Source organism: Puma concolor, chromosome B1, assembly GCF_028749965.1.
Source record: "Puma concolor isolate L17-30 chromosome B1, mPumCon1.1.hap2, whole genome shotgun sequence".
In the NCBI taxonomy this organism is placed as follows: Eukaryota; Metazoa; Chordata; class Mammalia; order Carnivora; family Felidae; genus Puma; species Puma concolor.
The window spans coordinates 40,967,332-40,994,558 of record NC_141670.1 but is presented as its reverse complement, the minus strand read 5'-3'; the positions used below and the strand labels follow the sequence as shown (position 1 = coordinate 40,994,558).

The 27,227-nt window shown below is 41.4% G+C and overlaps 1 protein-coding gene, 2 long non-coding RNA genes and 1 pseudogene across 6 annotated transcripts in view; 2 read left to right on the top strand and 2 right to left on the bottom strand.

Moving 5' to 3' along the window:
• Positions 1-27,227, top strand: part of IKBKB (inhibitor of nuclear factor kappa B kinase subunit beta) — a 74,879-nt gene that overhangs the window by 23,679 nt on the left and 23,973 nt on the right. For 3 of the 4 annotated variants that reach the window (XM_086703594.1, XM_086703595.1, XM_086703596.1), the window contains exons 5-6: positions 681-750; positions 26,912-27,000. In XM_086703594.1, the coding sequence (XP_086559720.1) occupies positions 681-750; positions 26,912-27,000 (159 nt within the window). The other variant, XM_086703597.1, reaches the window with a different exon arrangement.
• On the top strand, positions 1,532-3,097 carry LOC147581594 (uncharacterized). The gene is made up of 2 exons (XR_015250065.1): positions 1,532-2,679; positions 2,916-3,097. It is a non-coding gene; the product is annotated as an uncharacterized LOC147581594 (long non-coding RNA).
• Positions 3,735-6,661, bottom strand: LOC147581593 (uncharacterized). The gene is made up of 2 exons (XR_015250066.1): positions 6,481-6,661; positions 3,735-5,197 (listed from the first exon to the last, which is right to left on the bottom strand). It is a non-coding gene; the product is annotated as an uncharacterized LOC147581593 (long non-coding RNA).
• On the bottom strand, positions 13,243-20,792 carry LOC112858207 (SIN3-HDAC complex-associated factor-like; annotated as a pseudogene).

Here is a 27,227-nt window from a genome sequence, read left to right as displayed (position 1 = left end):
TTGAGCCAGGGCCAGGAGGGCAGAGAGGACAAGTGTTTGGGCTTGGGCCTCAGATAGACATGGCTTTATATTCTAGCACTGCCCTGGAATGGCTATGTGAACAGACAGATCACTGAACCCCTCCAGTCTCAGGCTCCTCACCTGTGAGGTACTCACCTCAGTGGCAGTGGGAGGATGAAATGAGACCGTGTAGGTAAAGCTTTACTGAGCTAATCTGTGCAGAGGTTAGCCAGGTCCTGGGCATGTCGTAAGTGCTCATTAAATATTCCCCACCACCACCATCATCCCGCTGGCAAGGCCACGTTGGAGGAAATGGTCAGAGGGTGGTTTTCAGTGAGTGCCTCCACCCTGTCCTCTGTGGGACTCTGGGGAGTAGTGGTCCCATTGTCGCCGAGTGTGGCCTCTGGCCTGCCTCCTTCAGAACTGCAGCTCAGGTGAGAAAAATCTCTCATCTTAGATTGACTCAGACACCTCACCGATGAGTACGGGAGTACTTCTGGGAGTTGCACTGCTGCTTCCTCCTTCCTCCACCTGCTGCCCAGGCTGTCTTGACAGCCTTAGGTCCTCAAAGCCCAGGGCTGGGGTTAGCACTCGCATGACTTCAGCTGGGAAGACACACTGTGAACTTGGTGGTGGTAGGGGACCGCTCACTCTGATGCTTCTTTTCAACTTCTTGACAGTACCTGAACCAGTTTGAGAACTGCTGTGGCCTGCGGGAAGGAGCCATCCTCACCTTGCTGAGTGACATTGGTAAATCCGGGCCCTGGAAGTCAGGTCATGGTCTCCACGGAGGGTTTGTGGTGCCCCTGTGAGTTCTTGCGGAGCACAGAGGGGAGATATTTTGGTCCTCTGTTCTTTACAGAGGGTGGGGTTGTCACCAAGGGGCTAGTCAGGCAGGCGCTGAACTCAAATAGATTTCCCTTCCTTCCGGACTAAGTCATGAAGTGAATGATGATGTATATAGAATAACAGATTTCCTTTCTCATTGAAAAGCTCCACTCCCTGCTTTCCTGGAAAGGCCAGCAATAGAATAGGTTGTCATTTGAATGAATTTCATCCCTTGGCAACTAATTTTTCCACTTCCACGTTGACAGCATAGGAAAAACTGCTCTTATTCAATCCTTTGGTATTGTTAGTGTCCTCAGATGAGGGTGTCTGCTACACTCTGAGGGAGTGTAGAGTGTAGATCAGGGAGAAGAGTGACCTCAGACTGCAGAGGTCAGATACTATCTCCTGGACCCTGGTGCCCGCTCTAGGTCAGCACATGGTTCCAGCCTATGGAAACAGACATCAGGGATGCCTGGGTGGCTCAGTTGGTTAAGTGTCTGACTCTTGTTTTCGGCTCAGGTCATGATCTCGCGGTTTGTGAATTCAAGCCCCACATCAGGCTCTGCACTGATGCATGGAGGCTGCTTGGGATTCTCTCTCCCTTTCTCTCTGCCCCTCCCCTGCTCTCTCTCTCTCAAAATAAACATTAAAAAAGAAAGAAAGGAAAGAAAGAAAGAGAGAGAGAGAGGAAAGAAAGAAAGAAAGAAAGAAAGAAAGAAAGAAAGAAAGAAGAAAGGCAGGCAGGCCCTAAGCCTCCTTTTTTTCTTTCTTTCTTTTTTTAATTTCCAAGATTGTTGGTACAGATTGATAATTTATAAAGTTTAGAGTTATCCAGAGTTTGTCACTGAGTGACTAGTTGCCCCTAGATATGGGCATTGATACCACTTTTCAACCCTCTCCATCTCAGCCTCTCTGAAGCTACATGCTTTTATCTTTTTGTTTACTCAAACTTTTTTTTTTTTTTTTTTTAGAAAAATATCAAATATATAGAAAAGTTGAAAGAGTAGTACGGTGAAACCCACATACCTTTCAGCTGGATTCACCTGTTGCTACGATTTTGCCACATCTGTAAAGCTGTGTTTTCTAACTCTTTCCCTGGAAGGGTAGGTGAGCCTCTAGTCTCTGAAACACTCTGCCTTCCTAGTGTGGGTCCACCTCTCCCTTACCCTCTGTCACTCTTCATAGAGGGTGGGCAAGAAGGAAATGAAGGCGGGGAGAGTCCAGCAATGACATAAAGTTAGGATCCAAACAGTCTGACATAGAAAATTCCATCTCCCTCTGAATCCTGTGTTTGTCCTTTGGATGGAGTTCACAGTGGGGACAAGTTGACATTGCACCAGTTTTATCTGACTTGAGTGGGCGTCCACCACTAGCCAGACTGATTCCTTCATAAGTTGGCCTGTGTGAGTCTACTGGAAGGGCCCTCTCTGTCTATCTAGAGGGTCTAGTCTATCAGTTGAGAATCCCACCTGTTTTCTTGACATTTTGCTTAGACAACACTTGATTGTCTTGTTACCCCAGTGGCCAAATTATTAATTTATTCTGTTGAGTTGGGCCAAAGGCTGGTTAGTAGTTTGAGGAATATTCTTTTGCTCTTAATGGGAAACTTATTTTATTTCTCTCTGGTTAGAGCTTTAAGTCATTTTTTAAAATTAATTTATTTCTTTTAGAGGGAGAGAGAGAGCACATGAGCAGGGGAGACAGAGGGAGAGAGAGAGAATCTTAAGCAGGCTCCATGCTTCGTGTGGAGCTCGACACAGGGCTTGGTCCCACAACCCTGGGATAGTGACCTGAGCAGAAAAAAGAGACCAGTGCTTAACCACTGAACCACCCGAGTGCCCCAAGCTTTAAGTCATTTTTTTTTAATTTTTTTTTTTTCAACGTTTATTTATTTTTGGGACAGAGAGAGACAGAGCATGAAGGGGGGGGGTGTGCAGAGAGAAAGGGAGACACAGAATCGGAAACAGGCTCCAGGCTCTGAGCCATCAGCCCAGAGCCCGACGTGGGGCTCGAACTCACGGACCGCGAGATCGTGACCTGGTTGAAGTCGGACGCTTAACCGACTGCGCCACCCAGGCGCCCCTAAGTCATTTTTTTTTTAAGTGTTATCCTCTCAAATATTTTTCTTTCACTGATTATATTAGCAAATAGTTATGAAGAAAGTCTTTAATTTCTTGGCTAGAGTACACAGAACTTTCTACTTCCTCCTAAAACTTTTACTTCCTTAAGTGATTCTGTAGTGATGTTAATAAAGCATCTACTGATTGCATATTCTTTGGTCTGGGCACATTTTGTATGCCGTTACCATTGGCTTGTGTGATAGCTTTCATATTATCTATTGAAGTTGTGGGTGTGTGTTTAAGTTATACATAAGTCAGAATAATGAAGATTGGTAAACTCCCGAGTGTGCATGCAATTCAGCCCTCCTATAGGTGGATGTATATTAAAATTCTTTAGGTCACTGGTTCCCTATCTTTCCTCTCTGTGACCCAAAATTGGAAATAATGAGGCTATGAAGTACTAATACTCTAGGATGAAATTCTTGAAAGCAGAGATTTTAGTCATTGCTGTGTCTCCAGCATCTAGAATAGTGGTATCCTATATAGTAGCCTCTCTGTAAATATTTGTCAAATGAATGAAATAAATCGGAAAGGAAATTAAAATAACTAAGGACCTATTTATTTATTTATTTATTTAATTTATTTTTTTTATGTATAATTTTCTGGGTTTTTTTCAATATATGAAGTTTATTGTCAAATTGGTTTCCATACAACACCCAGTGCTCCTCCCAAAAGGTGCCCTCCTCAATACCCATCACCCACCCTCCCCTCCCTCCCACCCCCCATCAACCCTCAGTTTGTTCTCAGTTTTTAAGAGTAAGGACCTATTTAAAAAACAAAACAAAAGATGATGTCCACATTTTATTAACAGTCCCAGGTCAAATACCTGCCTTTACACTTATTGGCATTGTGACCTTAGTCATGTTACCTAATTTTTAAGAACATCTGTTTTATTAGCTGTAAAATGAGACTGTCACTCACCTCATTAGAATGGTTATGAGGACAAAATGAGATGATATACAAGAAGCTGCCAGCACAGTGTTTTCTGCTCCTCGCGTAATGTACGGTCAGCAAATATTCATTTCCTTCTCATTTCCTTCCCCCTCTGGATTTGGATTAATAGCATCCCTTTTGAAAAACCTCAGTCACCCTTATTGGGGATCCGGTGAGCCGGGCAGGGGGTTGCCTTGTGAGACTTCCCTTCCTGGACATGGTTCATCTTCAGACCTATTCCTGTGTCCGTCACCTTTTGGAGCAATCCCATCCCCTGATGTTGTGGTTGTGTTATGGTTGTGGTTGTTGATAAGCTTGTATTTTACTTTCATTTCCGTTTCTGATTTGTGTACAAGATTCATCAAGTTTATATCTTTTGCAAGGATCTCGTCACTGAGCCAGAGTTCAGAAGCATCTCCCGGAGCTCATATAACATAACTCTTTTGTATTCTGAAACATTTCCTGAGCATATTTTGTTCCAGTTTGTTCCAAGTGCTGGCCCCATGTTCCCTTTGTTGGAGTTGCCACTGCTGTTCTCTGCCAGGTTGACTTTAGATAAGTGGTAGAGCCACACCCTTGACCACTGGGTCCAGAATTCATGGCCTTCTTTTCTGGATTAAACCTGTTTTAACCAAGCTTCTTCTGAGCCACTAACCTTACAGAGATGCCCACTCAGAGCTGTATCATGGTAATAGATAGACATAGAAAGGATTTTTCCAGTGAACTTTAAGTTGGCCCAGAAGATACTGCAGAATACATAGGAGAAAATGAGCAGTTTCCTGGTGAGCACAAAGGCCAGACAGACCTATTAGACAGTTTCTCCTATGCTGGTAAGTGATCTGGGGACAGGTGCAAAGGCAGCTGGAAATGATCTGGATTTCCGCATAATGTAACCCTAAAATAGCTCAAGGAAGTTATATCTAAGTGGAGTCTATTTAAACACTCTTGCTCATTAGCCTTTGGAAAACATTGGAGTGTATTTCCTTCTGCCAGCAGAGGCGCAAACTGCTGAGCGCTCAAGGTTGAGGGAAAGACTGACACTTTCTGGACGCCCGTGTCTCCACTGTCAGGCGGGGACCTGCCCGTGCCCTGGCCAGTTGGGTGGGCCAGTTGTGTGATCGCCATGGCCTCATCAGATCTTAAGTCTGAGTAGATCTTCCTTGATTTTCCAGATGGCCAGTTTACTGTGGGGACTGACCATCTTGTCCTCTGAACCTTCAGGAACCCCACTCCCCATTTTCATCTGTGCTTCATTCTCTGAGTCACCATCTCTGTCCCTGTTTGAGCTGCTCCTTATAGGCATCAGTACCTCAACACTAAAAAGCAGAGAGGATTTCAAAGAGAATACAGGGCTTTAGGGAAGAGAACTTATCCTAGGAATCAAAATTTATTTAGTGTTTCTCTGATTGTGTGGATTTATAACACAAGGGGACTACTCGATGTCAGAAATTGAGACCATTTGTATATAAAGTATGTTGGGAAGCATAAATGAACATAATAATAATAGAAGAGAAGACAACTGGCTTTTAGTCCTGGCTTCTCCATTTTCTCAGAGCTGTTACCTCAGGCAAGTACCTTATGGTCCATTTATCTTTTCATTTCTTCTCTGTGGAAAACTGGGTAACTTTCGGGGCTTACGTTTTCTCAAACTTAAAATGAAGGGTTTGGGCTTGGTGATCTCTAAGTTCCCTTCTAACTAAATATTCTATTTTCATTATTCAGAGGGCAGGTTTTCAGAATGGGCATCCCAGAATGTCTTTGACATTCCATCCCTCATGGCCCGGTTTCTCTCACTTCTCCCCTAGTGCATTTCCTTTCCCCAGAGCTTTGTCTTGATGCTTTCTGTTCATTCCTGCTCCATCCCCTCTGTCTCTCTCTGCACCTGAACTGATTGCCTACTGCTTTTTAATATTCTGTTTGCCAGGCTGTTCTCATCACATCTTTATCAACGATATTCTCTCCAAAGTCTGTGTATCCAACCCTGAGCCTTATCCTCAGCTCCATACCCATGTCTATTTACTTCTCCGCAAATCATTACCAAATGGAAATCCTAGACTTCTTCCCTAAGCCAGATCCCTTCCTGGCATCCCTTTCCTGTGTCACCAGCCCATCTTCCCGTCAGTAACCTAGCCATGAGTGCCAATTCTGAATCTCGTCTCTTAGAACCTGCCCTCTTCCTGCTCCATACCCTCCCATTTAAAGGCTCCAGAGCCTTTCAGCCCTCCTTCATGCCACATATCCTGTTTTCCCTCTCTGTTCCCACTGCCCACACTAATTCAGTGTCATAACAAATCACTGCAATGATCCCTCACCTGACCTCCTTAGCCCCATCTTACTCGTCCATCTTTCATGCTTTTGAAAGGACACTTTCATCATAATCCTTCAAGGCTAAACCTCTTTGCTTCACATTTCTCTCAATCCACTGTCACCAGCTTAGCAGGTATGTGGCTCTCAAAACCCCCTTTTCAACCCTCCTGCTAGCCTTTGCAGGTGGCACTTCCAAAAGGGGGGCATTCTAAAGAACTGCACCTGCCCAATGACCCGAAGCCTTCCTGTCTTTCGGGACACAGCTTTAGACCCACCCTGACCCGTCACTCACAGTGGCTCTCCTCATGGCGTTCCTCTTCCCTGCTGCCTCCTGCGCTCACTTGATACTTGGTGTCTCTGCTGTTGTTATTGGATCTCTGCCTGTGGCTGACCTTGAGGACTGACTTCTGGCTTTGGGGGCTGCTGACCAGGCTCTGCAGTGAGTGAAGAAAATGCCTTGATTCGGTGTCAAATTTCCCACAATACCTAGGAAGCACAAGACACTTCATTAGCACTTGTCGAACAAATGAGAACGATTGTGCACTTTTCTCTCAGCAGTTGGTGTGACTGCCTCGCTACCTTCCTGGGGGGCTATTTTAGCTGAGAAACCTTCAGCCAGATTAAATCTTTTTCCACATGTTCACACTTGGCTTTCTAATCTGTTTTGTTTGGAAAGTCCAGTACACCAGAGTGACTGGCACATAGTAGTGTTAAATGTTAAAAAAAGAAATCTCAACTGAGTAAATTTTAAGGATCTTACTGGCTTTATTCAACAATTCATGAATTGGGCAGCGCCCCATCTAGCAAACAGAAAGGCTCTCTGAGGAGCTGCACAAAATGAAAGACTTTGATAGGCAGAAGGGGGCAGGACAAGGAAGTCACTAGCAAAGAGTGGATTGTTTCAGGTAAGGTCACCTTTCTTTGGAGGATGGCAGGGGCCCCATCAGGCAGATTACTTCATTAGTGCAGACCAGGTAATTCCAGACTAAGATTACATTCCTGGCAGAGGCTGAAGCTACAGTTAGGTTAGATGCCCCCCTTAAATTTCAGTTTTGTGACATGGGCTTAGCACAAGTGACTGACTCCATTTTAGGCCTGTTGTCTCTTTTTAACAGTTCCTCCCTTTTGATCAGACTTTGAGCTTAACTGAGAGATGTGATCAAAATTTAAGGCATCAGTGTCACTCCCAGCTACTGCTCTGAAGTTCTAACAGGTTTTGCTGATGCTCTGTGATTATTCATAGGTCATGACTTCTTTTTGCTGAGTCTATGTGGAATGCACAGGTCATGGCTTCAGGTTCACATTTTTTTCAGTCAGTAATTCTCCTCATTCCTTTTTTGACATTCCAGTCTTAGGGCAATCACTTGATGATTAGTGGCTGTGAACATGCATTTACAACTTTTTGAGGAAATACAGCACGCTAGGGAGATTGCTATGATTTTTACACACAGGGTCATTCCCAACGTCTGGAGTGCGCTTCAAAACCATGGCCCCCAAGACCTAACCCAATCAAAATCAAATAAAGACAGACCGTGTTGAGTCACTTTCTTAAGTCAAGTGGCTTAGTTCAGTGATTTTATGTAGCTGAGTATCAACTTCCCTGAAGTGTTAATCCAGGCACAGTAAGTAGTGTTGGCCGTAGCACAGACACCTTGCTCAGCTTAAAGATAATCAAGGACTGTCCTATTATCAGGAACAACTTTGCCCAGAGAGTCTAAGGATTTTTGTTGGGCAGCTATTGCTTTAAGAGTTAAGGAGAGTTTCTTGATAATAGCCTCATATGTACTCCTAGCCAGGAAAGCAAGGACCTGCCAAAGGGAGCTAATACTGAATCGTGAATGCTTCCTGGTAATTCCCATTTGGATCCTTGGCACAGGACTGGAATGAAGGCCAGTAAAATTTAAGGGTCTGTATACCACACAGGTGGTTTTATTCTGGTTACCTTTGCCTTGTGTCCCTTTCTTTGTGTAGAGCCTGGATGCAAGGTTCCCTGGGTACCCTGCGATTGTTAACCAGAGAATGGGAAATGGACCCCCAGGGTTAGAGAGTCTGATGCAATAGAGATGGAGCAGAGTTTGTTCAGAGAAACTGGGACATTGGAAATCAGAAGTTTGTGACAGAGTTACAGAATCACCAGCATTGTGGTACATCCAATAGTTGTTTGGAGGTTAGATTACCCCCTTAGCAATGGCCTGGGACATACAGATGATGGTGTTATCTTTCCAGGCCAATGCCAGAGTAAAGGACAGAAAAGGAGGAAGAAAGGATTTCATGTTTAAAGTATGAAGTCTTGCTCTAGTGACTTGGGTGGCAGTAGTCTACCTTGGTGTTAGCTATTTCTCTTCCTGGTCAGAGAGCCTGGCTGCCATCTGGGAGAGGAGGACCTGGTGTAGTCTCTTCCAAGGAAACTGAAGGGCAGTCTTTGTCTTTATTGATTCCAAATTAGAAGGGTGGAAGAAAATTAGAAATGTTAGTTTGGAGAATCATAGCCAAATATTTGAAGAAACTAGAAGAATTTAGGGTCCAATCTAGTTTATGGGTATATAACAAAACCTCAAAGAAAATTAACAGGACTAGAATCTATCTACAAAAGTGTGAACAGTTTTTCTCTCTACAGTTATCCCCATTTTTTAAATTAAAAATGATCACAGTGAAACTAATGTGTTTGCATTAAACTTGGCCTGATTACTTATGTCAATGCAGCAAGAATAGTGATTAGCCATATAAGCTCCTTTTAAGACTGCTTTGTGGACCTCTTCATAAAGAATGAGATTGAACTCTTCAATCTCTGAGGCCAGGAAGCCAAGCCAAGGATTTATCATCAGATTTTACCTGCAGTACCTATAATTTAGGTGAATTTTCTCTTCTCAAGTTTCCCCTAAATATCCTGGGGTTTCTGGGGCTGCCAGTAAGTGACCTTTCTTAGTCATCTGGTAAGACTGCTAGGAACCTTTTATCAGCAAGGTACCCAGTGATTTTTCCAAGCAGTTCCTTGAAGCTGTCTGGCCATATCTGAGTCTACACACATCTCTCTTAAATGTAACATTTCAGTCAAGGCCTCGATAATATAGCCCAAGTTTTTAACTGTGTCTTGTTACAAGGAGAACAGTGTCTTACTGGACTTATCAAATACCTAGTTGTATTACCATGAAAAGAATACTCAAGAGTTTCTGGATTCTGGAGGGACCAGGTAAGGAGAAAAAGTAGATGCTTCATTCATACCTTTGTTACAAAGTTATGCTTTATAAAATTGCTGTAAGTCAGGTGTAGCTTAGAAGGTTTCCTTAGGGGTGCCTGGGTGGCTCAGTCTGTTAAGCGTCTGACTTCAGCTCAGGTCATGATCTCATGGTCCATGAGTTTGAGCCCTGCGTCGGGCTCTGTGCTGACAGTTCAGAGCCTGGAGACTGCTTCAGATTCTGCGTCTCCCCCTTTCCCTGCCCCTCCCCCGCTCACACTCTGTCTCTCTCTCTCTCTCTCTCTCAAAAATAAATAAACATTTAAAATTTTTTAAAAAAATAAAAAGAAGGTTTGCTTAAATCTGGAAAGGAAAACAAAACATCGAGGAACCAGCAGTATTTCAAACCAAAAGGCATAATCCTCCTCCTCAGGTCATTCAATCCCATTTAATTAATGTTTGTTTTGCTTGAATCCAGTTCTCCCATTAATTCGGGAAATTTTTACTGAGGACAATTTTATGATCTTAAAGTTATCAGAAACCTGTACTTGGCAAAGTTCTTTCCCAAGTACAAACCTATTCTCTTTGAAGTACTTCTGCAGAAACACTTCCATAAGAGCATCAGAGTAGGAGAATAGAACAGTAACTTTCTGCAAATGATGAAGACTTAAAAATGATGAGAGTTTATTTGATAAGGGAATTGAGTAATTTTTGTGATATACAACATTTTAGTATAATAACTGGAATTATTATTGATAACATTATTATAGGAAACATAGAGATCCAGGAATTTCATACAGTTTCTGGAACACTTACATACCAACACAAATATAATATAAAGAAAGCTTAGTATTACGCCTCATATAACAATGCTTCCCATATAATTTAACATAGCAAATAAGCCCAATTAGTTTTACGTACCCTTTTGTATAAAGAGAGAGAATAAATCTTTTGAGATCTTCCAGGAGCCCTCTGCAAAATTCTAGTTAGTTCAGGGTCAGAAAGACTTTATTTAGATCAGTAGTCCAAGAAAGCTTTGCCATTTTAAAAGAGAGAAACCAAATTCAAATTTTGTACCATCTTATTTTTGATATTGAAACTCCTTTTTTATTCAAATAATTTTTTTTTTTTTTTTTTTTGAGAGAGAGAGGGAGAGAGAAAACCCTAAGCAGGTTCCACACCTAGCACACACGGGGTTCAATCCCACAATGATGAGATCATGACCTGAGCCTAAAGCAAGAGAGATGGGTGCTCAACTGACTGAGCCACCCAGACGCCCCTCAGATAAATTAATTTTAATCTTAGCCAACTTGACCACACATAAAATTCCTTTCCCAATATTCTTTTTTTACAAACATTCTAGGTCTTTTTTACATTCATATTTTGTCCTGTGTTTTTCCCACTTTCCCATTCTGAAGTAGCCTCACTTAAGGACAAAATTTATTTTCCCTTAACAAAAATGCCTCTCTGTTCCTCATAGCTTCTCTTACACACATGCTCCTTTCCTTGTGTACAGAGATGTTTCTCTTATTATTTCCAGTAGCTTTTACTGCATATTATTTAGAATTTTTAACCCTTAGAAACTAATTTCTAGTGAAAACTGAGATGTAAGCTGTTGTGAACTGCATGTTAAACCAGCATTCTTCATGTTGGCAAATGTATGAATGAATATATTTAATAATTTTTAGAAGCATACACTTTTGTTTAGACTACCCGCAGAGACTTTATGAGACATTAGACAAAGACAGCCATCATCTGATTATTTTTCCTATTGATGATATAATATAGATAACATATATTCATATCATATTATCATATAGATAATATGAGTTTATTTGATTAGTAAACCCATGTAGAATAAATGTTGTATGTCTGCATTATATTTAATGCTGATAATGCTGAAGACATGTCTATTTTTTTTATTTTCTAGTAAGACTAAATTTATTCAATATCCTAGTAAAACTTTTGATTGTAAATCTCCAACAGTGTAAAAAGTACAAAACACATTTGTAGATTTCTAATATATTAATACAAAGTGCATGACTACATACAGTACATCCTACAGGCAAAGAGGTGGAAGAGGAAAAAGAAGGCTGTGATTGAGGTCTAGTAATAAATCAGAAGTATAGATGATCCATATTATAATATATTCTACCACCAATACTGTAGCCAAAATGTACAAAAAAAATTTTTTTTTGAAACAACAGGAGGAAGATGATAGTGGCTGATACTCTTGGAATTCACTGCAGAGGCTGTGGGAGAGCCAACCCAACCCACGGTGTATTCTGTGCATATGGTGGCTTGTTTTTGCCATAAGGAAGAAATATAAAATTTCAAATTTAGATTAAGAACTATAAAACTATAGGGTACCCATAAAAAGTGGCTCACTCCTTACTGTTACTTATACTGTCTAATTTTTAAAATCCAGTTTTAAAAATAAACACAATGTCATGTTATTATAAGGTAGGCAAATGATCCTCCCTAATTATGAAAAGTCTGAACCAGTGATAGGTTATTCCTGAACGTTTAGAAAAGAGGCAATGAGAGTACTTTGGTTTGGGTTCAAGTAAAAAGCCTTCTTTTTTCTTTTCTTTTTTTTTTTTTTTAAGTAAAAAGCCTTCAAATGAAGATTTTAGAATTGAAGAGCTTCGTGTTCAGGATGCATCATCTAACATTTCAATGTTAACAAAGCCTGTTAACAAAGAAGTCAAACCTAAACCAGCCCACTCAGCATTAACACACACCTCTCTTTTCTTTTAGTATAATTTTACTTCAATATAGAGTGGGGGAAAAAAGAAAACACCCAAGCCCTAATAGATTAAAACCAATCAAACAACCACTCTACACAGACAAAACCTTTGCAAAGGTCAACTGAAGTAATCCAGAGCTAAAACTGAATTGTGCAGATTTTCAATGAAGTCACCAGTCATGTAACACAAACAAAAGTCAATTATTTACACACTAGGCAGACCGTCTAAGAAATGTGCCCAAAGAAACATTAACCTTTGTTTTTGTGTGTATGCCATTCTGAAGACTTGCACAATTTTTTAGGTAATTTAACATTTTTAATAGACTGTGATCTCTACCATGCGGTAATGCTTTGGTACTCTTCATTTAGGATTGCTCATCCTAAAACTTTACATTTCCCCAGAGGAGCTTTGATTCTGTTTTAGCAGTTTCAATATAGATTAAAATCTTTATCAAAAATCCGTATGGAGGGAGGTGACAGAGGATGCAACATACACACTCAAGTTACCTTTCTGTATGTTTAGAAATTACTCCTTCAAGGTATTTGCACCAGAGAACTTAGTCTGTCCTGCTTAATATTCAGTAGTACAGGTTTGAATCATCAGAACCTTGGCAAGACCTTAAATTATTAACAACTACCTCTTGGGGCAAGTCCATGTTACTGAGTTATGACAAATTTATTATCATGAAGGAAAACAAGGACAGCCAGCCATCTTAAAAATGCCCCAACCACTGCTTCTTAATATAGAAAGAGTAAAACTACATACGTTTATCATACAACAAATCCCATCTCTGTCCCCTGAAATTCCCCTAGTTTCATTCATTAGAAGGAGATTAAAAAAAAAAAAAGTCTTAAAGAGCTCTTTACAGCAGCATCCAACTTTCCTATGAAATACTCAACATCTTAAATATTATGTATACTTTTTTTCTTTTAGTAAGCTGGACACTGGCTTCAGACTTTGTGGAATTGGAGGAGAAATAACAACCCATTCAAAGCTATTCTAGAAAGTGTCTTTTGGCAGAATAGCAGGTATCCAAAGTTAAAAATAGGAGGATTTTGTTGCTTTGTTTTCTTTCCAAAATTTAAATCTTTTTTTTTGTTGTTGTTGTTGTTGTTGTTCCCTTTCTACCTAAACCTCAGTCACCACTCCTGAGTGGAGATGGGCAGAGGCGCTGGCCCCCGCTCCTCCGGCTTCTCAGCAGCTGCTTTCTTATTGTTGCAGCAAGGCTTAGGTGTGTGACAATAGGTGTGTGACAATGAGGACTTCTCCAAAATGGCCTTTATAGATAATCCTACAACATATTTTCTGTCTTTTCCAGTATGTAAGGTCTAAAAAGGAAAATGGGCGTTCTGTTGGAGCCAGGAGCCATCTCTGTATCTGAGCCATCATCTGACTGGTTACCATAACAAGGAGACTGAGCTGGGGAGGCACTTGAGGTGGTACTGTGAGCATCAGAATTGTGACGTTTAAATTCCTTCTGTAGTTTACTGATCTGGTTGCTTTTTATCCTGTTTCCAGATAGAGTTTTCACTGTCTTTGGTTTCAGTGTTGTCTTCAGACGGGGTCCTGTCCTTGCATCTGCTACATGATTCCAGTTGTTTGTTTGTTTGTTTGTTTGTTTGTTTGTTTGTTTATACTGCTGGCAGTTTCTTCCATCTTTTCACAAACAGGACACAGGCATTCCAGATGTCTCCTCAGTGAGTCTCATGCAACCCAGGACAGCTCTGGAAGTCTTTTTCATAGCATTTACTGTCAGTGAATCAAGAACTGGAGGACTTAGCTCTGCAAATACAGCAGCCCTCTATACTTGGTTACATCCTTGGGTTGTGAAAACCAAATATCTTTTCTTCTGGGCAACAGTCTTCCAAAATCAGCAGATCTATGCACAATAACGTTCCCGAGGTCTGGAGTGCACGCCAAGCTAGCCTCCCCCGCTTCCAATTGCTCCCTCCTCCTCAACTACCTTGTCTAGGACATGTCTATTTTTTTATGTTTATTTTTGAGAGACAGACAGACAGACAGACAGCATGTGAGCAGGGAAGGGACAGAGATAGAGAGAGGGAGACACAGAGTCCCCGGGCTCTGAGCTGTCCGCCCAGAGCCCAACACGGGGCTCGAATTCACAAACCGTGAGATCATGACCTGAGCTGAAGTCTGATGCTTAACTGACTGAGCCACCGAGGCACCCTAAGACATGTCTATTTTAATTAAACCAACAAATTTAAATTAACTTTAATACCAAATATTTTCCCAGATCATGTGAACTTGAAGACCATTTGGGTTAGTTCCTATCATATTTCTGAGTGTTAGGAATACTTAATTCATATAAATGCTTGTTTGTTTTTAAGCCAATTAAATACAAACACATTAATTTTGTCAATACCATTCAGAGGAAGAAAATACCACACATCTATAATGCATTTATGTAAAGATACATGTAAACATGCAGACATATGCAAAGAGAGACCTTATAGCTTTCATTGAAAATTTTAGCAATAAAGGAGCACCTGGGTAGCTTAGTCAGTTAAGCTTCCAACTTCGGCTCAGGTCATGATCTCATGGTTCATGAGGTTGAGCTCCACATCGGGCTCTGCACTGACAGTGCAAAACCTGCTTGATATTCTCTCTCTCTCTCTCTCTCTCTCTCTCTCTCTCTCTTTCTCTTTGTCTCTCCCTCCCTCCTTCCCTCCCTCTGTCTCTGTCCCTCCCCCACTCATGCTTTTTCTCTAAATAAATAAATAAATAAATAAATAAACTTAAAAAAAATATTAGGGTATGATAATTCAAAACTTACTAGTTTGTAAAAGCATTTGGATCCAAATCAAGTTTCTGGTAGATGAAGTGAGGTTATCTACAAAGATGTTGAAAGCTTTTTCTACTAATATTTGTGGGGAAGGCACTTAAGATTTATAGTTGTCCTTAAAAGTAATCTTAGGGGCGCCTGGGTGGCGCAGTCGGTTAAGCATCCGACTTCAGCCAGGTCACGATCTCGCGGTCCGTGAGTTCGAGCCCCGCGTCGGGCTCTGGGCTGATGGCTCAGAGCCTGGAGCCTGTTTCCGATTCTGTGTCTCCCTCTCTCTCTGCCCCTCCCCCGTTCATTCTCTGTCTGTCTCTGTACCAAAAATAAATAAACGTTGAAAAAAAAAAAATTAAAAAAAAAAAAAAAGTAATCTTATAGAAGCCGTGAACCAGATTTGGGACAAGGGACCTTCTGTAGCAATTCGTATTTGTAGAAAGCCTCTCCCCACTTTTTTCTTCATTCCTAGGAATTAGGGATGGTCTAGCTAAGAGTTCCTGGAGACAACCAGATAGAGCATTTACCTCTCAAAAGCACAGGGAAAGAGTGCTAGTTCCTCTAAGAGGTACTTTTGTTCCCTAAGGTCAGAATTTTTACAGTCCTTACAAACCTTTTGAGAAAAGTAAGGCAGGTTTGGGGATTGGTGAAAAGGATAGGTGGACTTTGAATTGTTTCTGGAGCTGCATTTCTGGTTTTGCAAAGATTTGTAAGATAAGGACAGTTGCTTTTAATTTCTCAAGGAATTGGGTTGTAACTTAAATGATAGCATATGTTGGTTGATCCACCTGTTTAAAGCACATTAATTTGCTTTTTTTTTCTTTATATCAGTAAGATTTCCAACTAAGATGAAGATCAAAGATCTCTGTGTTTTGAGTTTAGAGCTGTTTGCCTTTTCAGTGTTTTAGCAAATCCTTCCACAAAGTCTTCAGAAGTTTTTTTCTTTCTGGATACATAATTTTAGCTTAGGGGAGAAGGGCTAAAAAGAAATTCCTATCAGGCTCTGATCCAGTGTGGTCAACTTCTGAACACTGTGTTACTTTAAAAAGTCCTTTCAGGGGTACCTGACTGGCTCTGTTGGTAGAGTGTGTGACTCTTGATCTTGGGGTTGTGAGTTCAAGCCCCATGTTGAGTGTAGAGATTACTTAAAAATAAAATCTCTCACACACACACACACACACACACACACACACACACACACACACACACAGCCTTTCAAATATTTTGTCAAGTTCAAGCTGAGACAAACAGTAAATATTCCTGGCAGTATTGAACAACCCCTTGGACTCAAGAGGCATCCCCAAAGAAGATGCAAAAGATATTTTCTTTTCCTCTCTCTACTGACTACGACAGACAGATACCAGGAAGAGCTGACTCAGGTAAGAATTCTCACCTTAGCCAGCTTCTGCTAGTCTTTCAGGATCCCATGGGTCAACTCTGAGTGGGGTTTAAAGTAGAGAGTGTAGCTCCAGTGTCAGCCAGGATTTGGTAAGGGTTTTTTCATTAGTTTTAATTTCAGTTTCCCCTTGGCTGTTTAAGGGAATAATGTAGCACTTTATCAGAAAATCCTTCAGTTTCATCTGTGGGGTCCTTCCTTCAGAGGCAGATATGGAGCATTCAAGTTGGTGCTGAAGGATGTGCATGGGACCTTTGAGAAAACCATTTTTCCAGTGTCCCAGTTGATTGCAAATGAAACATTGATTTCAGGGCCAGTTTTTTGATGAGGGACCCCTGAGAGGGTGCGATGTGGGAGACCTAGGTGTTGTTTTATATACCTTTTGTTTGTTTAATTTTTCATTACCTTTTTGCAATGAAACTTTCAATGAAGCTATTTTGGTATCTTGAAGACTTTTGGAAGCTTCTATACATCAATAAAAATAGGTATCCATCCTATTCTGTTTGTTTGATTTGGAAACCCTTGCTGTTTTTAATTTTTAGCTTTTTTTTTTTTTTTTTTTTTTTTTAAGAGAGAGAAAGAGAGTGCAAGCTGGGGAGAGGGGCAAAGGAAGAGAGAGAGAATCTTAAGCAGGCTCCACACTTAGCACAGGGCCTGACATGGAGTTTGATCCCACGACCCTGATCATGACCTGAGCTGAAATCAAGAGTTGGCCACTCAACCAACTGAGCCACCCAGGTGCTTGCTTTTAAGTGTACTTCTTAAATAAAGGATCTTGTTTAATTGGAATGTTCCCATATTGGCCATTGTAATTCTAGGTTGTCTTTAGTAAGATTTTTGGAGATATTTATAGCTTCCTAAACCATAGTTTTTAGTCAATAAATAAGCAGGTGGCTGGAAGATGGCATACTCAACCGTTTGGAATTTAAGGATTTTTTTTTTTTTTTTTTTTTTTAAGCTAAGGCTTTGATTCTCTTGGAGACAACGTAATAACCTAAGGGAAATGTGTTGCTGGTTTAATGATTATAAGGTGTTTTATGGTGTACTTCATCACATGGAAATTTTCTTGAGGTTGCAGGTGACCTAGTGTCAATCTAGGCTATTTTGTGACCAATTCATTTATTCACTCATTGAGTCATTCATTCATCCATTTATTTTTAAGTAGGCTTCATGCCCAGCACAGAGTGCAACACAGGGCTTGAACTTCCGACTGTGAGATCAAGACCTGAGCTGAGAGCAAGAGTTGGATGCTCAACCGACTGAGCCACCCAGGCAACCCTTTGTAAAAAATTTTTATTATTTATTTATTTTTTGGTAACCAATCTATTCTTTTTTTTTTTTTTTTAAATTTTTTTTCAAGGTTTATTTATTTTTGGGACAGAGAGAGACAGAGCATGAATGGGGGAGGGGCAGAGAGAGAGGGAGACACAGAATCGGAAACAGGCTCCAGGCTCTGAGCCATCAGCCCAGAGCCTGACGCGGGGCTCGAACTCACGGACCGTGAGATCATGACCTGGCTGAAGTCAGACGCTTAACCGACGGCGCCACCCAGGTGCCCCGGTAACCAATCTATTCTTAAGTTGGATGACCAGCTTAAGACACAGGAGTCTTAAGAGTTAGCTAGCATATATTCTAACAACTTTTAAGTGTTCATGTATGCTCACTAGTTTTGTGGATTTTGGCTTCTGAGATTAACAATAGCCTTCATCAACACAAATCACATTGAACCTAGTCTGACCCTGGTCAGTAACCACCAACAATTACTAACATGGAACTGGGGACTGGGGAAAGAACTAATGCAGCAGATTCCAAAGAATGGGGACTGTGGGCCGGGATTCTAAACAAATGGGAAACTGTGGACTGAACCACCAGCAGTTCCCAAGGTGGAATCTGAGGACTAAACCAAGGATTGGGGATTCTAATCAAATGGGGAACTGTAGAAAGCCAGTTAGATGGGGAGCCATCTAATTGTCAATTTGTGCAAAGAGCTGAGCTCAGAACCGAGAAGAACTCACCGATGGCCCCTGGAAAACAGGAAGAAAGAGAACTGGAAGGGTTCCCGGGTAACATGCTTGTGTTTCTTGTAGTCCCTGAAGCTGTCAGAAGTTTCCTTCGGATCTCACAGCTGTCACCAAATGTGTTGAAAAACAAAATTCAATTGAGTAAATTTTAAAGATCTTGTTGGCTTTTTCAACCATTCATGAATTGGGTGGTGGTAGCATCCCATCTAGAAAATAGAAAGGAGCTCCAAAGAGCTATACAAAATGAAAGACTTTTTTTTTTTTTTTTTTTACGTTTATTTTTGAAAGAGAGAGACAGAGCATGTGTGGGTTGGGGGTGGGGGGTGGGGCGGGCAGAGAGAGAGGGAGACACAGAATCCAAAGCAGGCTCCAGGCTGTGAGCTGTCAACACAGAGCAGGACACGGGGCTCAAACCTATGAACCGTGAGATCATGACCTGAGCCGAAGTTGCTGGCTTAACCCACTGAGCCACCCAGGCGCCCCCAAAATGAAAGACTTTTATAGGCAGAATGAGAAGGGACGTGGAAGTCACTAGCAAAGAGTAGAATGTTTCAGGCAAAGTCACCTTCCTTTGGGGACTAGCAGGAGTCTGTCAGGCACATTACCCCACTAGTGCTGACCAGCTAGTTCCAGACTGACTAGTTAAGATTACATTTCTAGGACAGGCTGAAAATGCAGTTAGGTTAGGAATTAAGTCCCTGTTGGTGATGTGGCCTTAGCACAAGTGACTCCATTTTGGACCGGTTGTCTCTTTTTTAACAGTAGGCACATAGTCAATTTTTATTGAGTGAACAGACATCCTGTTGTACTTCTTACCCATTGGTAACTTAAAGCAGTTGGTGACTGTCTTTCTTTTCTCTCTAATCTCTGTTTCAGCATTTCGGTACATTTACCTTCCCGTTTCTTTTCTATGGAATGTATCCAAAACAAGAATGTTCTTTTTTTTTTTTTTTTTTTTAATATCTTTTCAACGTTTATTTATTTTTGGGACAGAGAGAGACAGAGCATGAACGGGCGAGGGGCAGAGAGAGAGGGAGACACAGAATCGGAAACAGGTTCCAGGCTCTGAGCCATCAGCCCAGAGCCCGACGCGGGGCTCGAACTCACGGACCGCGAGATCGTGACCTGGCTGAAGTCGGACGTTTAACCGACTGCTCCACCCAGGCGCCCCAAAACAAGAATGTTCTTAAGGGAGTTTAGTAATCCCTTTAAATCTGGAGTGTGGTAAGTAGGGATTCATGGATACAGCTCTTACAAAACTGCTTTTCTACATGGAAATCTAGCCGGTCCTAGCTGGTCCCTAATTTGTGGTTTGTAATCTGAAGAAAATATATAGGAACTGTGACTTGAAATTCTGGTTCATCAATAAGAACTCCAGGAGTGTCACATTGTTCAGTCATATATTTGTGTCTCCTCCTGGGATAAGGGAAAGCTAGGGTAACTACCCGGATGCCATTCCTGATAGGAATAACAGAAGGAGGCTGTTGTTTTCCTGTGGCAAGTCTTAATCTGGACCCTCTCAGCATCAGCTGTCCTAGGAAATGCCATTGTGTAGCTTAAAAGTTCACATACGGTGGGTGCTTCTTACAACTCCTTTCTACAGTTGGAATGTGAGAAATTAACTTTTAGGCTTTATGCTTGTGGTGTGGTTTTCAATTTTTATATACATGTATTTTCACTATCACTAAAGGTTTAGATTTTTAATAAACTTTCAGATGTAAATGTATTTTTCTTAATCTCAAATTAGGTTCTCTTTGCTTGAGACAATTTTGATTTCATTTCGTGGCACTGCTGTTCAAGTACTGTTTTGTAAAATGTAGCACAGTCAGGCTATGCTTTTTATTTATTTATTTTTTTAATTTTTTTTTAACGTTTTATTTATTTTTGAGACAGGGAGAGACAGAGCATGAACAGGGGAGGGTCAGAGAGAGGGAGACACAGAATCTGAAACAGGCTCCAGGCTCTGAGCCGTCAGCACAGAGCCCGACGCGGGGCTCAAACTCACGGACTGTGAGATCATGACCTGAGCCGAAGTCGGCCGCTTAACCGACTGAGCCACCCAGGCGCCCCCAGGCTATGCTTTTTAAAGACTGACTCTGCAAGGGGAGTTGTTTCAGAGTTGTTGCCTGTCAAAATTCTGTGTTACTCAGTCCAGCAAACTGCATGTAATGATACCTGAAGAATTCTTTAATTCCACAGTCAATCTTAAGTGGACAAAAGTGTTTGAGAGTAAATGCCTGCCCTGAAATGAGGATTCAAGTTTGTTTCATGTACAGTTGCTTCAATGTAAATAGACCGCTATTAATAGTAATCCGTGGATTAGTTACCAGCTTGTGTGCCTCCTCACTAAAGATCAGATGACTATTCCTCATCAGCCTGGTGTAGAAGATAGTGCTTTTGGTCTGGTCCAAATGTTTTTCTCCAGCACTGGGGGGCTTCTTGGCATGTCTCTCTAGCTTGTGGCCCATGTTATATGCATGGAGATGTCCATATCTGACTTGAGAGGGGCTGTCTCAGCCTGGGCATGTGTTCTTGCTCAAAATACAATGAATCTCAACTTTCATGTATTCTGCTTTTATATATTGTGCTCTGACACTCTTATCATGTACCAAAATGGGCCTTTTGTGAGTCCGTCAGTGAACATACATGTTGAGTTACTGTACGCAGGGCTCCCTGCCAGCCACGAGTTCAGGTTCAGCTGCACCATGCCTGCACGCAAGGCTGTGTTTGTGCAGTTTCTCGAATGTCTTCTTGTACTTTGCCTTGATTCTTTAACGAAAAATTAGTAAAACACAAATGAAAGTGCTGGTCAGAAGCATCAGTCTTTAAAAGTTAATGCAATTGTCTCTCTCAAAAATAAATAAACATTAAAAAAATTATTTAAAAAAAGGGGCGCCTAGGTGGCTCAGTCAGTGGAGTGTCTGACTTTGGCTCAGGTCATGATCTCACAGTTTGTGGGTTCGAGCCCCTCATCGGGCTCTGTGCCGACAGCTCAGAGCCTTGAGACTGCTTCAGATTCTGTGTCTCCCTCTCCCACTCACGCTCTGTCTCTCTCAAAAATGAACAAACATTTCAAAAAATTATTTAAAAGTTAATACAATTGGGAACAAGATAGAGTGGAATGTTTGGGGCACGCATTGAAAGCAGCATGTCTTTCATTTCATTGGGACAGTCATTGGACCTAAGCCAATCTACTGTATTCAATTATGAAAAAAAAGAAAAATAAGGAACAAGTATGAAACACTGGTCAAAGGCTGTTAAAAGGGTAGATGTAGTTGGAGGTTTCGTAATTAACTTATATTCTGATCTGGAACTCCCCTACTAAGATGGAAGTCAGTTGTTTATCTGGGTTTGACCTTCTGATGCATTTTTAGGAAACTTTCGGCATTAAAGTCTTTTTATACAGCGTGTCTGACTACTTGGTTTCTGTGGAAGGCCTTCTCCTCCTCCTCTGCAGAGCAGACAGGAAAGGCTGCCCACCTCCCTGGTTTGCCTGCGCTCTGTCTGGTGTGCTGAGAGGGAGAGCATGCATGTATGGGCATGGTGGGGCACAGGGAAGCCTCATTGTTGAACCTCTTAGTGTTGTCATTGCTTATTATCTTTTTAAAATTTTTTTTTCAACGTTTATTTATTTTTGGGACAGAGAGAGACAGAGCATGAACGGGCGAGGGGCAGAGAGAGAGGGAGACACAGAATCGGAAACAGGCTCCAGGCTCTGAGCCATCAGCCCAGAGCCCGACGCGGGGCTCGAACTCCCGGACCGCGAGATCGTGACCTGGCTGAAGTCGGACGCTCAACCGACTGCGCCACCCAGGCACCCCCTTTTCTTTTTTTTTTTTTTTTAATTTTTTTTTTTAATTTTTTTTTGCTTATTATCTTTTTAAACAAAACATACCTATCTTTGACATCCTCCTGAGTTATATTGTCTATATCGGAGTTATATTCTCTGCAAACTTAAATGATTTTAAGACAGTTGCCTGCTATAACGTGGATCTGTCATAATTTGTCCAGCCACTCCCCATTTGATGATTTGTAGTTCATTTTTTTACATTCTACCTTTTTTCCTTTTTTTTTTTTTTTTAATTTAAATTGTAGTTAACATACAGTGCAATACTGGTTTCAGGCGTAGAATTCGGTAATTCATCCCTTACATACAACACCTGGTGCTCATCACAAGTACCCGTCACCCATCTAGTTCATCTCCCATCCACCTCTCTCCATCAACCCTTAATTTATTCTGTATTGTTAAGACACTCTTGTGGTTTATTTCCCTCTCTTTTCTTCCCTCCCCCATATGTTCATCTGTTTTGTTTCTTAAACTCCACATATGAGTGAAATCATACGGTGTTTGTCTTTCTCTGATTTATTTTGCTTAGCATAATACATTCTAGCTCCATCCACATTATTGCAAATGGCAAGATTTCATTCTTTTTGATGCCTGAATAATATTCCTGTGTGTGTGTGTGTGTGTGTGTGTGTGTGTGTGTGTGTGTATACATACACACACCATATCTCTATCCGTTCATCTGTCGATGGACATATGAACTCTCTCCATAGTTTGGCTATTGTTGATAATGCTGCTATAAACATTGGGGTACATGTACCCCTTTGAGTCTGTATTTTTGTATCCTTTGGGTAAATACCTAATAGTGCAATTGCTGGATCGTAGGGCAGTTCTACATTTAGTTTTGTTTTTTTCTGTTTGTTTACAAACCACTGTGTCAAAGGCTGACTTTGAATAGATCGCAGTGAGGGAGCTGCTCTGCTGTGTTTGAAACCCCGACCCAGAAGCAGGTCATCTAAGAATGGTTTAGCACCAGGTTCCCCAGGAACAAGTGTTGCTTGAGGGGCGAGGGGGTGGCCACCTTTCTGGCTGCACCCCGTTTCTTGGGAGGAAGGGCTCTCTGCACCAGACCCTGGTCCCAATGCCAGGCGGTGGGATGGTGGGGGGCCCAATTATCCAAGGCCAACTGAGTCTCCACGGTGCTGCCATATAGTTCCACCTGGGCTGGATTCTGACTTAGAGGCGTTCAGTCATAATACCACAGATGGTAGCCTTGCCCCGTTGGCTCCTCAGCCAAGCACATACACCAAATATTTTTTGTTTCTTGAGGAACCTCCCTACTGTTCTCCAGAGTGGCTCCACCAGTTTGCGTTCCCACCAACAGTGCAAGAGGGTTTCCCTTTGTCCACATCCTCCACACCTGTTGTTTCTTGTGTTAATTTTAGTCATTCTGACAGGTGTGAGGTGGTATCTCATCACAGTTTTGATTTATATTTCCTGATGAGGAGTGGTGTTGAACATCTTTTCATGTGTCTGTTGGCCATCTGGATGTCTTCTTTGGAAAATGTCTATTCATGTCTTCTGTCCATTTCTTAACTGGATTATTTATTTTTGGGGTGTTTGAGAAGTTCTTTATGGATTTTGGATACTAACCCTTTATCAAATATGTCACATGCAATATCTTCTCCCATTCCATAGGTTGCCTTTTAGTTTTGTTGATTAGTTTCCTTTGCTGGGCAGAAGCTTTTTATCTTGGTGAGGTCCCAATAGTTCATATTTTCTTCATTTCCCTTGCCTTCGGTGACATGTCTAGTAAGAAGTTGCTCTGGCCAAGGTCAGAGGTTTCTGCCTGTGTTTTTCTCTAGGATTTTGATGGATTCCTGTATCACATTTAGGTCTTTCATCCATTTTGAATTTATTTTTGTGTGTGGTGTGAGAAGGTGGTCCAGTTTCATTCTTCTGCCTGTAGCTGCCCAGTTTTCCCAACACGATTTGTTGAAAAGACTATCTTTTTTCCATTGGATATTCTTTCCTGCTTTGTTGAAGATGAGTTGACCATATAGTTGTGGGTCCATTTCTGAGATGTCTGTGCTGTTCCATTGATCCATGTGTCTGTTTTGTGCCAGTACCATACTGTCTTGAGTACAGCTTCATAATATAGCTTGAAATCCAGAATCATGATGCCTCCAGTTTTGATTTTTTTTTTTCTTTTTTTTCAGGATTGCTTTGGCTATTTGAGGTCTTTTGTAGTTCCATACAAATTTTAGGATTGTTTGTTCTAGCTCTGTGAAAAATGCTGGTGGTATTTTGATAGAGATTGCATTGAATGCGTAGATTGCTTTGGGTAGTATGGACATTTTAACAATGTTTATTCTTCTAATCGTTGAACATGGAATGCTTTCCCATTTCTTTGTTTCCTCTTCAATTTTCTTTTATTAAGTGTTCTATAATTTTCAGAGTACAGATCTTTTACCTCTTTAGTTAGATATATTATTGTTTTTGGTGCAATTGCAAAATGGTATCAATTCCTTGGTTTCTTTTTCTGCTTCTTTGTTATTGGTATATAGAAATGCAACAGATTTCTGCACATTGATTTTATATGCGATTTGCAGTTCCTTTCTAAGTATTTCACTCCAAGCTATGCAATAAGCATCCTTATTTGTATGTTATGAGGCTTTTTATTTTTTTACAAGGTAGAGGTGAAAATAATGGGTCAAACAATATGTACATTGTAAGAATTAATAGATATTGCCATATTTCATTCCCAAAAAAAGGCATAGCAATTTTTACTCCTTCTAGCAATGTAGGGAAGTGCCTTTTATTTTCCATCTAAAATCCTTGCCAGTTGAAGAGGGAGTGAAAGACATTTCATTTTGCTTTAATTTACACTTTGTGGACTACTCGGGAGCTCGAGCAACTTTTTGCAGTGTTGTTTGCCATTTGCATTTCTTATGTAAATTACCCCCTTTTCTACTGGAGTTGCTTTCTTACTGATTTGTAAGAACTTGTTGTCCATTAGGCATATTTACTCTTTGGCATATATGTTGCAGATACTTTTTCCCTAGACTTTTTGTCTTTTGACTTTGTGAATGGTGTCATGTTGCCATAAACTTTTAAGACCTTTTTGTGTTGTTTGTATTGCTCTTCTTCATGCCACCTACTTTTCCTCACCTTATGCTACTTTTTCCCCCCTAAATGTCTCCCATAGTATTTTAGAGTTTTGGTTTCTAACACAGATAGGATTTTTTTTTCTTTTTCCATTTCAACTGCATGTAGCTGACATAGAGAAAAGCTATTGATTTGAATATAGTTGTGTTGTTTCCAGATTACTAATTTCTTGCCAGTTTTTAGTCTATTGAGTTTCTAAGCATAGAGTCATATCATCTCCAAATAAAGCTAATTTTATCACCTTCCAGTGGTTATTCTGTTTTTCTCTTTTGTAGTACAGTGAGCTAGGACTTCTGTTAAAGTTATTAAACCTCTTATGGGTGAAAATCACACCCTGCTTGGAGCCTAGGCTGCAGCTGGAGCCCTGTTGCTCTGTGCCACGGCCCTCCTGTATGATGTCCTCATATTTCCTCCTCATAGCCAGTGTTGTGCAGGCTTCTTCCTTCCCAACTGGATTCTTTAAAGTTGGGCATCATAGGAGCACCTGGGTGGCTCAGTCGGTTAAGTGTCTGGCTTTGGCTCAGATCACGATCTTACAGTTTGTGAGTTCGACCCCACATTGGGCTCTCTGCTGTCAGCACAGAACCTGCTTCAGATCCTCTGTCCCCTTCTCTCTTTCTGCCCCTCCCCTATTCATTCTTTCTCTTTCTTTCTCCAAATGGACAAATAAGCTTTTTTAAAAAAAATAAAGTTGGGGGGCGCCTGGGTGGCTTGGTCGGTTAAGCGTCCGACTTCCTTCGGCTCAGGTCATGATCTTGCGGCCCGTGAGTTCGAGCCCTGCATCGGGCTCTGTGCTGACCGCTCAGAGCCTGGAGCCTGCTTTGGATTCTGTGTCTCCGTCTCTCTCTGCCCCTCCCCTGTTCATGCTCTGTCTCTCTCTGTCTCAAAAATAAATAAACGTTGGGAAAAAAAAATAAAGTTGGACATCATATCTCTTATGTCCTTCCTAGAGCCTACCAGAGACTGAGCACATAATTAACACATGTTGAACTGTCAGATGCATGAAATATGCTCCTAATCTCTTCTTCCAGGGCTCTCCACTTCTTCCTTGAAGCTTGCTCTGACATCACTGGACTTTAGATCGGATGACCAAAGTACTCTTTGCCCAGAGAGCCCTTCCCCCTTACCCACCCTGTAGAATTTAGAGTTTTGAGCCTAAAGACACCAGAGACATTCCCCTTCTCAAACTTTTCTCAGCATCAGCATCACCTGGAGATCTTGTTAAAACACTGATGGGGGGTGGGGGTGGTCACCCCTAATGTTTCTGACTCAGTAGGTCTGGGGTGGGATGTAAGAATTTTGCATTTCTCAAAGCTCAGATGCTGCTGGTCTGGGCAGTGCAGTTTGAGAACCGCTCTCTAAACTAATTGGTGACCTCGTGGATGGAAAGCTAAGAGTTCTTTGCCTGCAGAAGCCAGATTCTTGTGGTGGTCCACATTCTGCTCAAGTAACCAGGTCCCCTTCACTTCACCCCACGAGCTTCTGCCCCGGGCCTTGTCCCTCCATGTGAGTCTGTGAACTGAAAGAGTGCATGTTAGGGGCACACAGTATTCATCTTTCATGGTATAGGCGATTTTGAAATGAAACACATTTTTTAGGTTTAATGAAAATTGACTCCCCTTTCCACCCTCTCAGCCTCTGCACTTAGATACCTTCATGAAAACAGAATCATCCATCGGGATCTGAAACCAGAAAACATCGTCCTGCAGCAAGGAGAACAAAGAGTGAGTGACCCTCCTGGAAAGTCCTGGGCAGTGCCTCAGGGGAGCTGCTCTGGTGGTGAAGGAACACACTTTGTATCTTTGTTTATATTTGCATTTCCTTGACTTTATATTTGTTTTGATTCTCTGGGAACACTTTGATTTGAAACAGAATTAGCAAAAACTGCTCGCAGATTGAGGCAAGTTTGAATGGATCACATTGTTAGTTGCCGGAGTTGCAGGAATCTGAT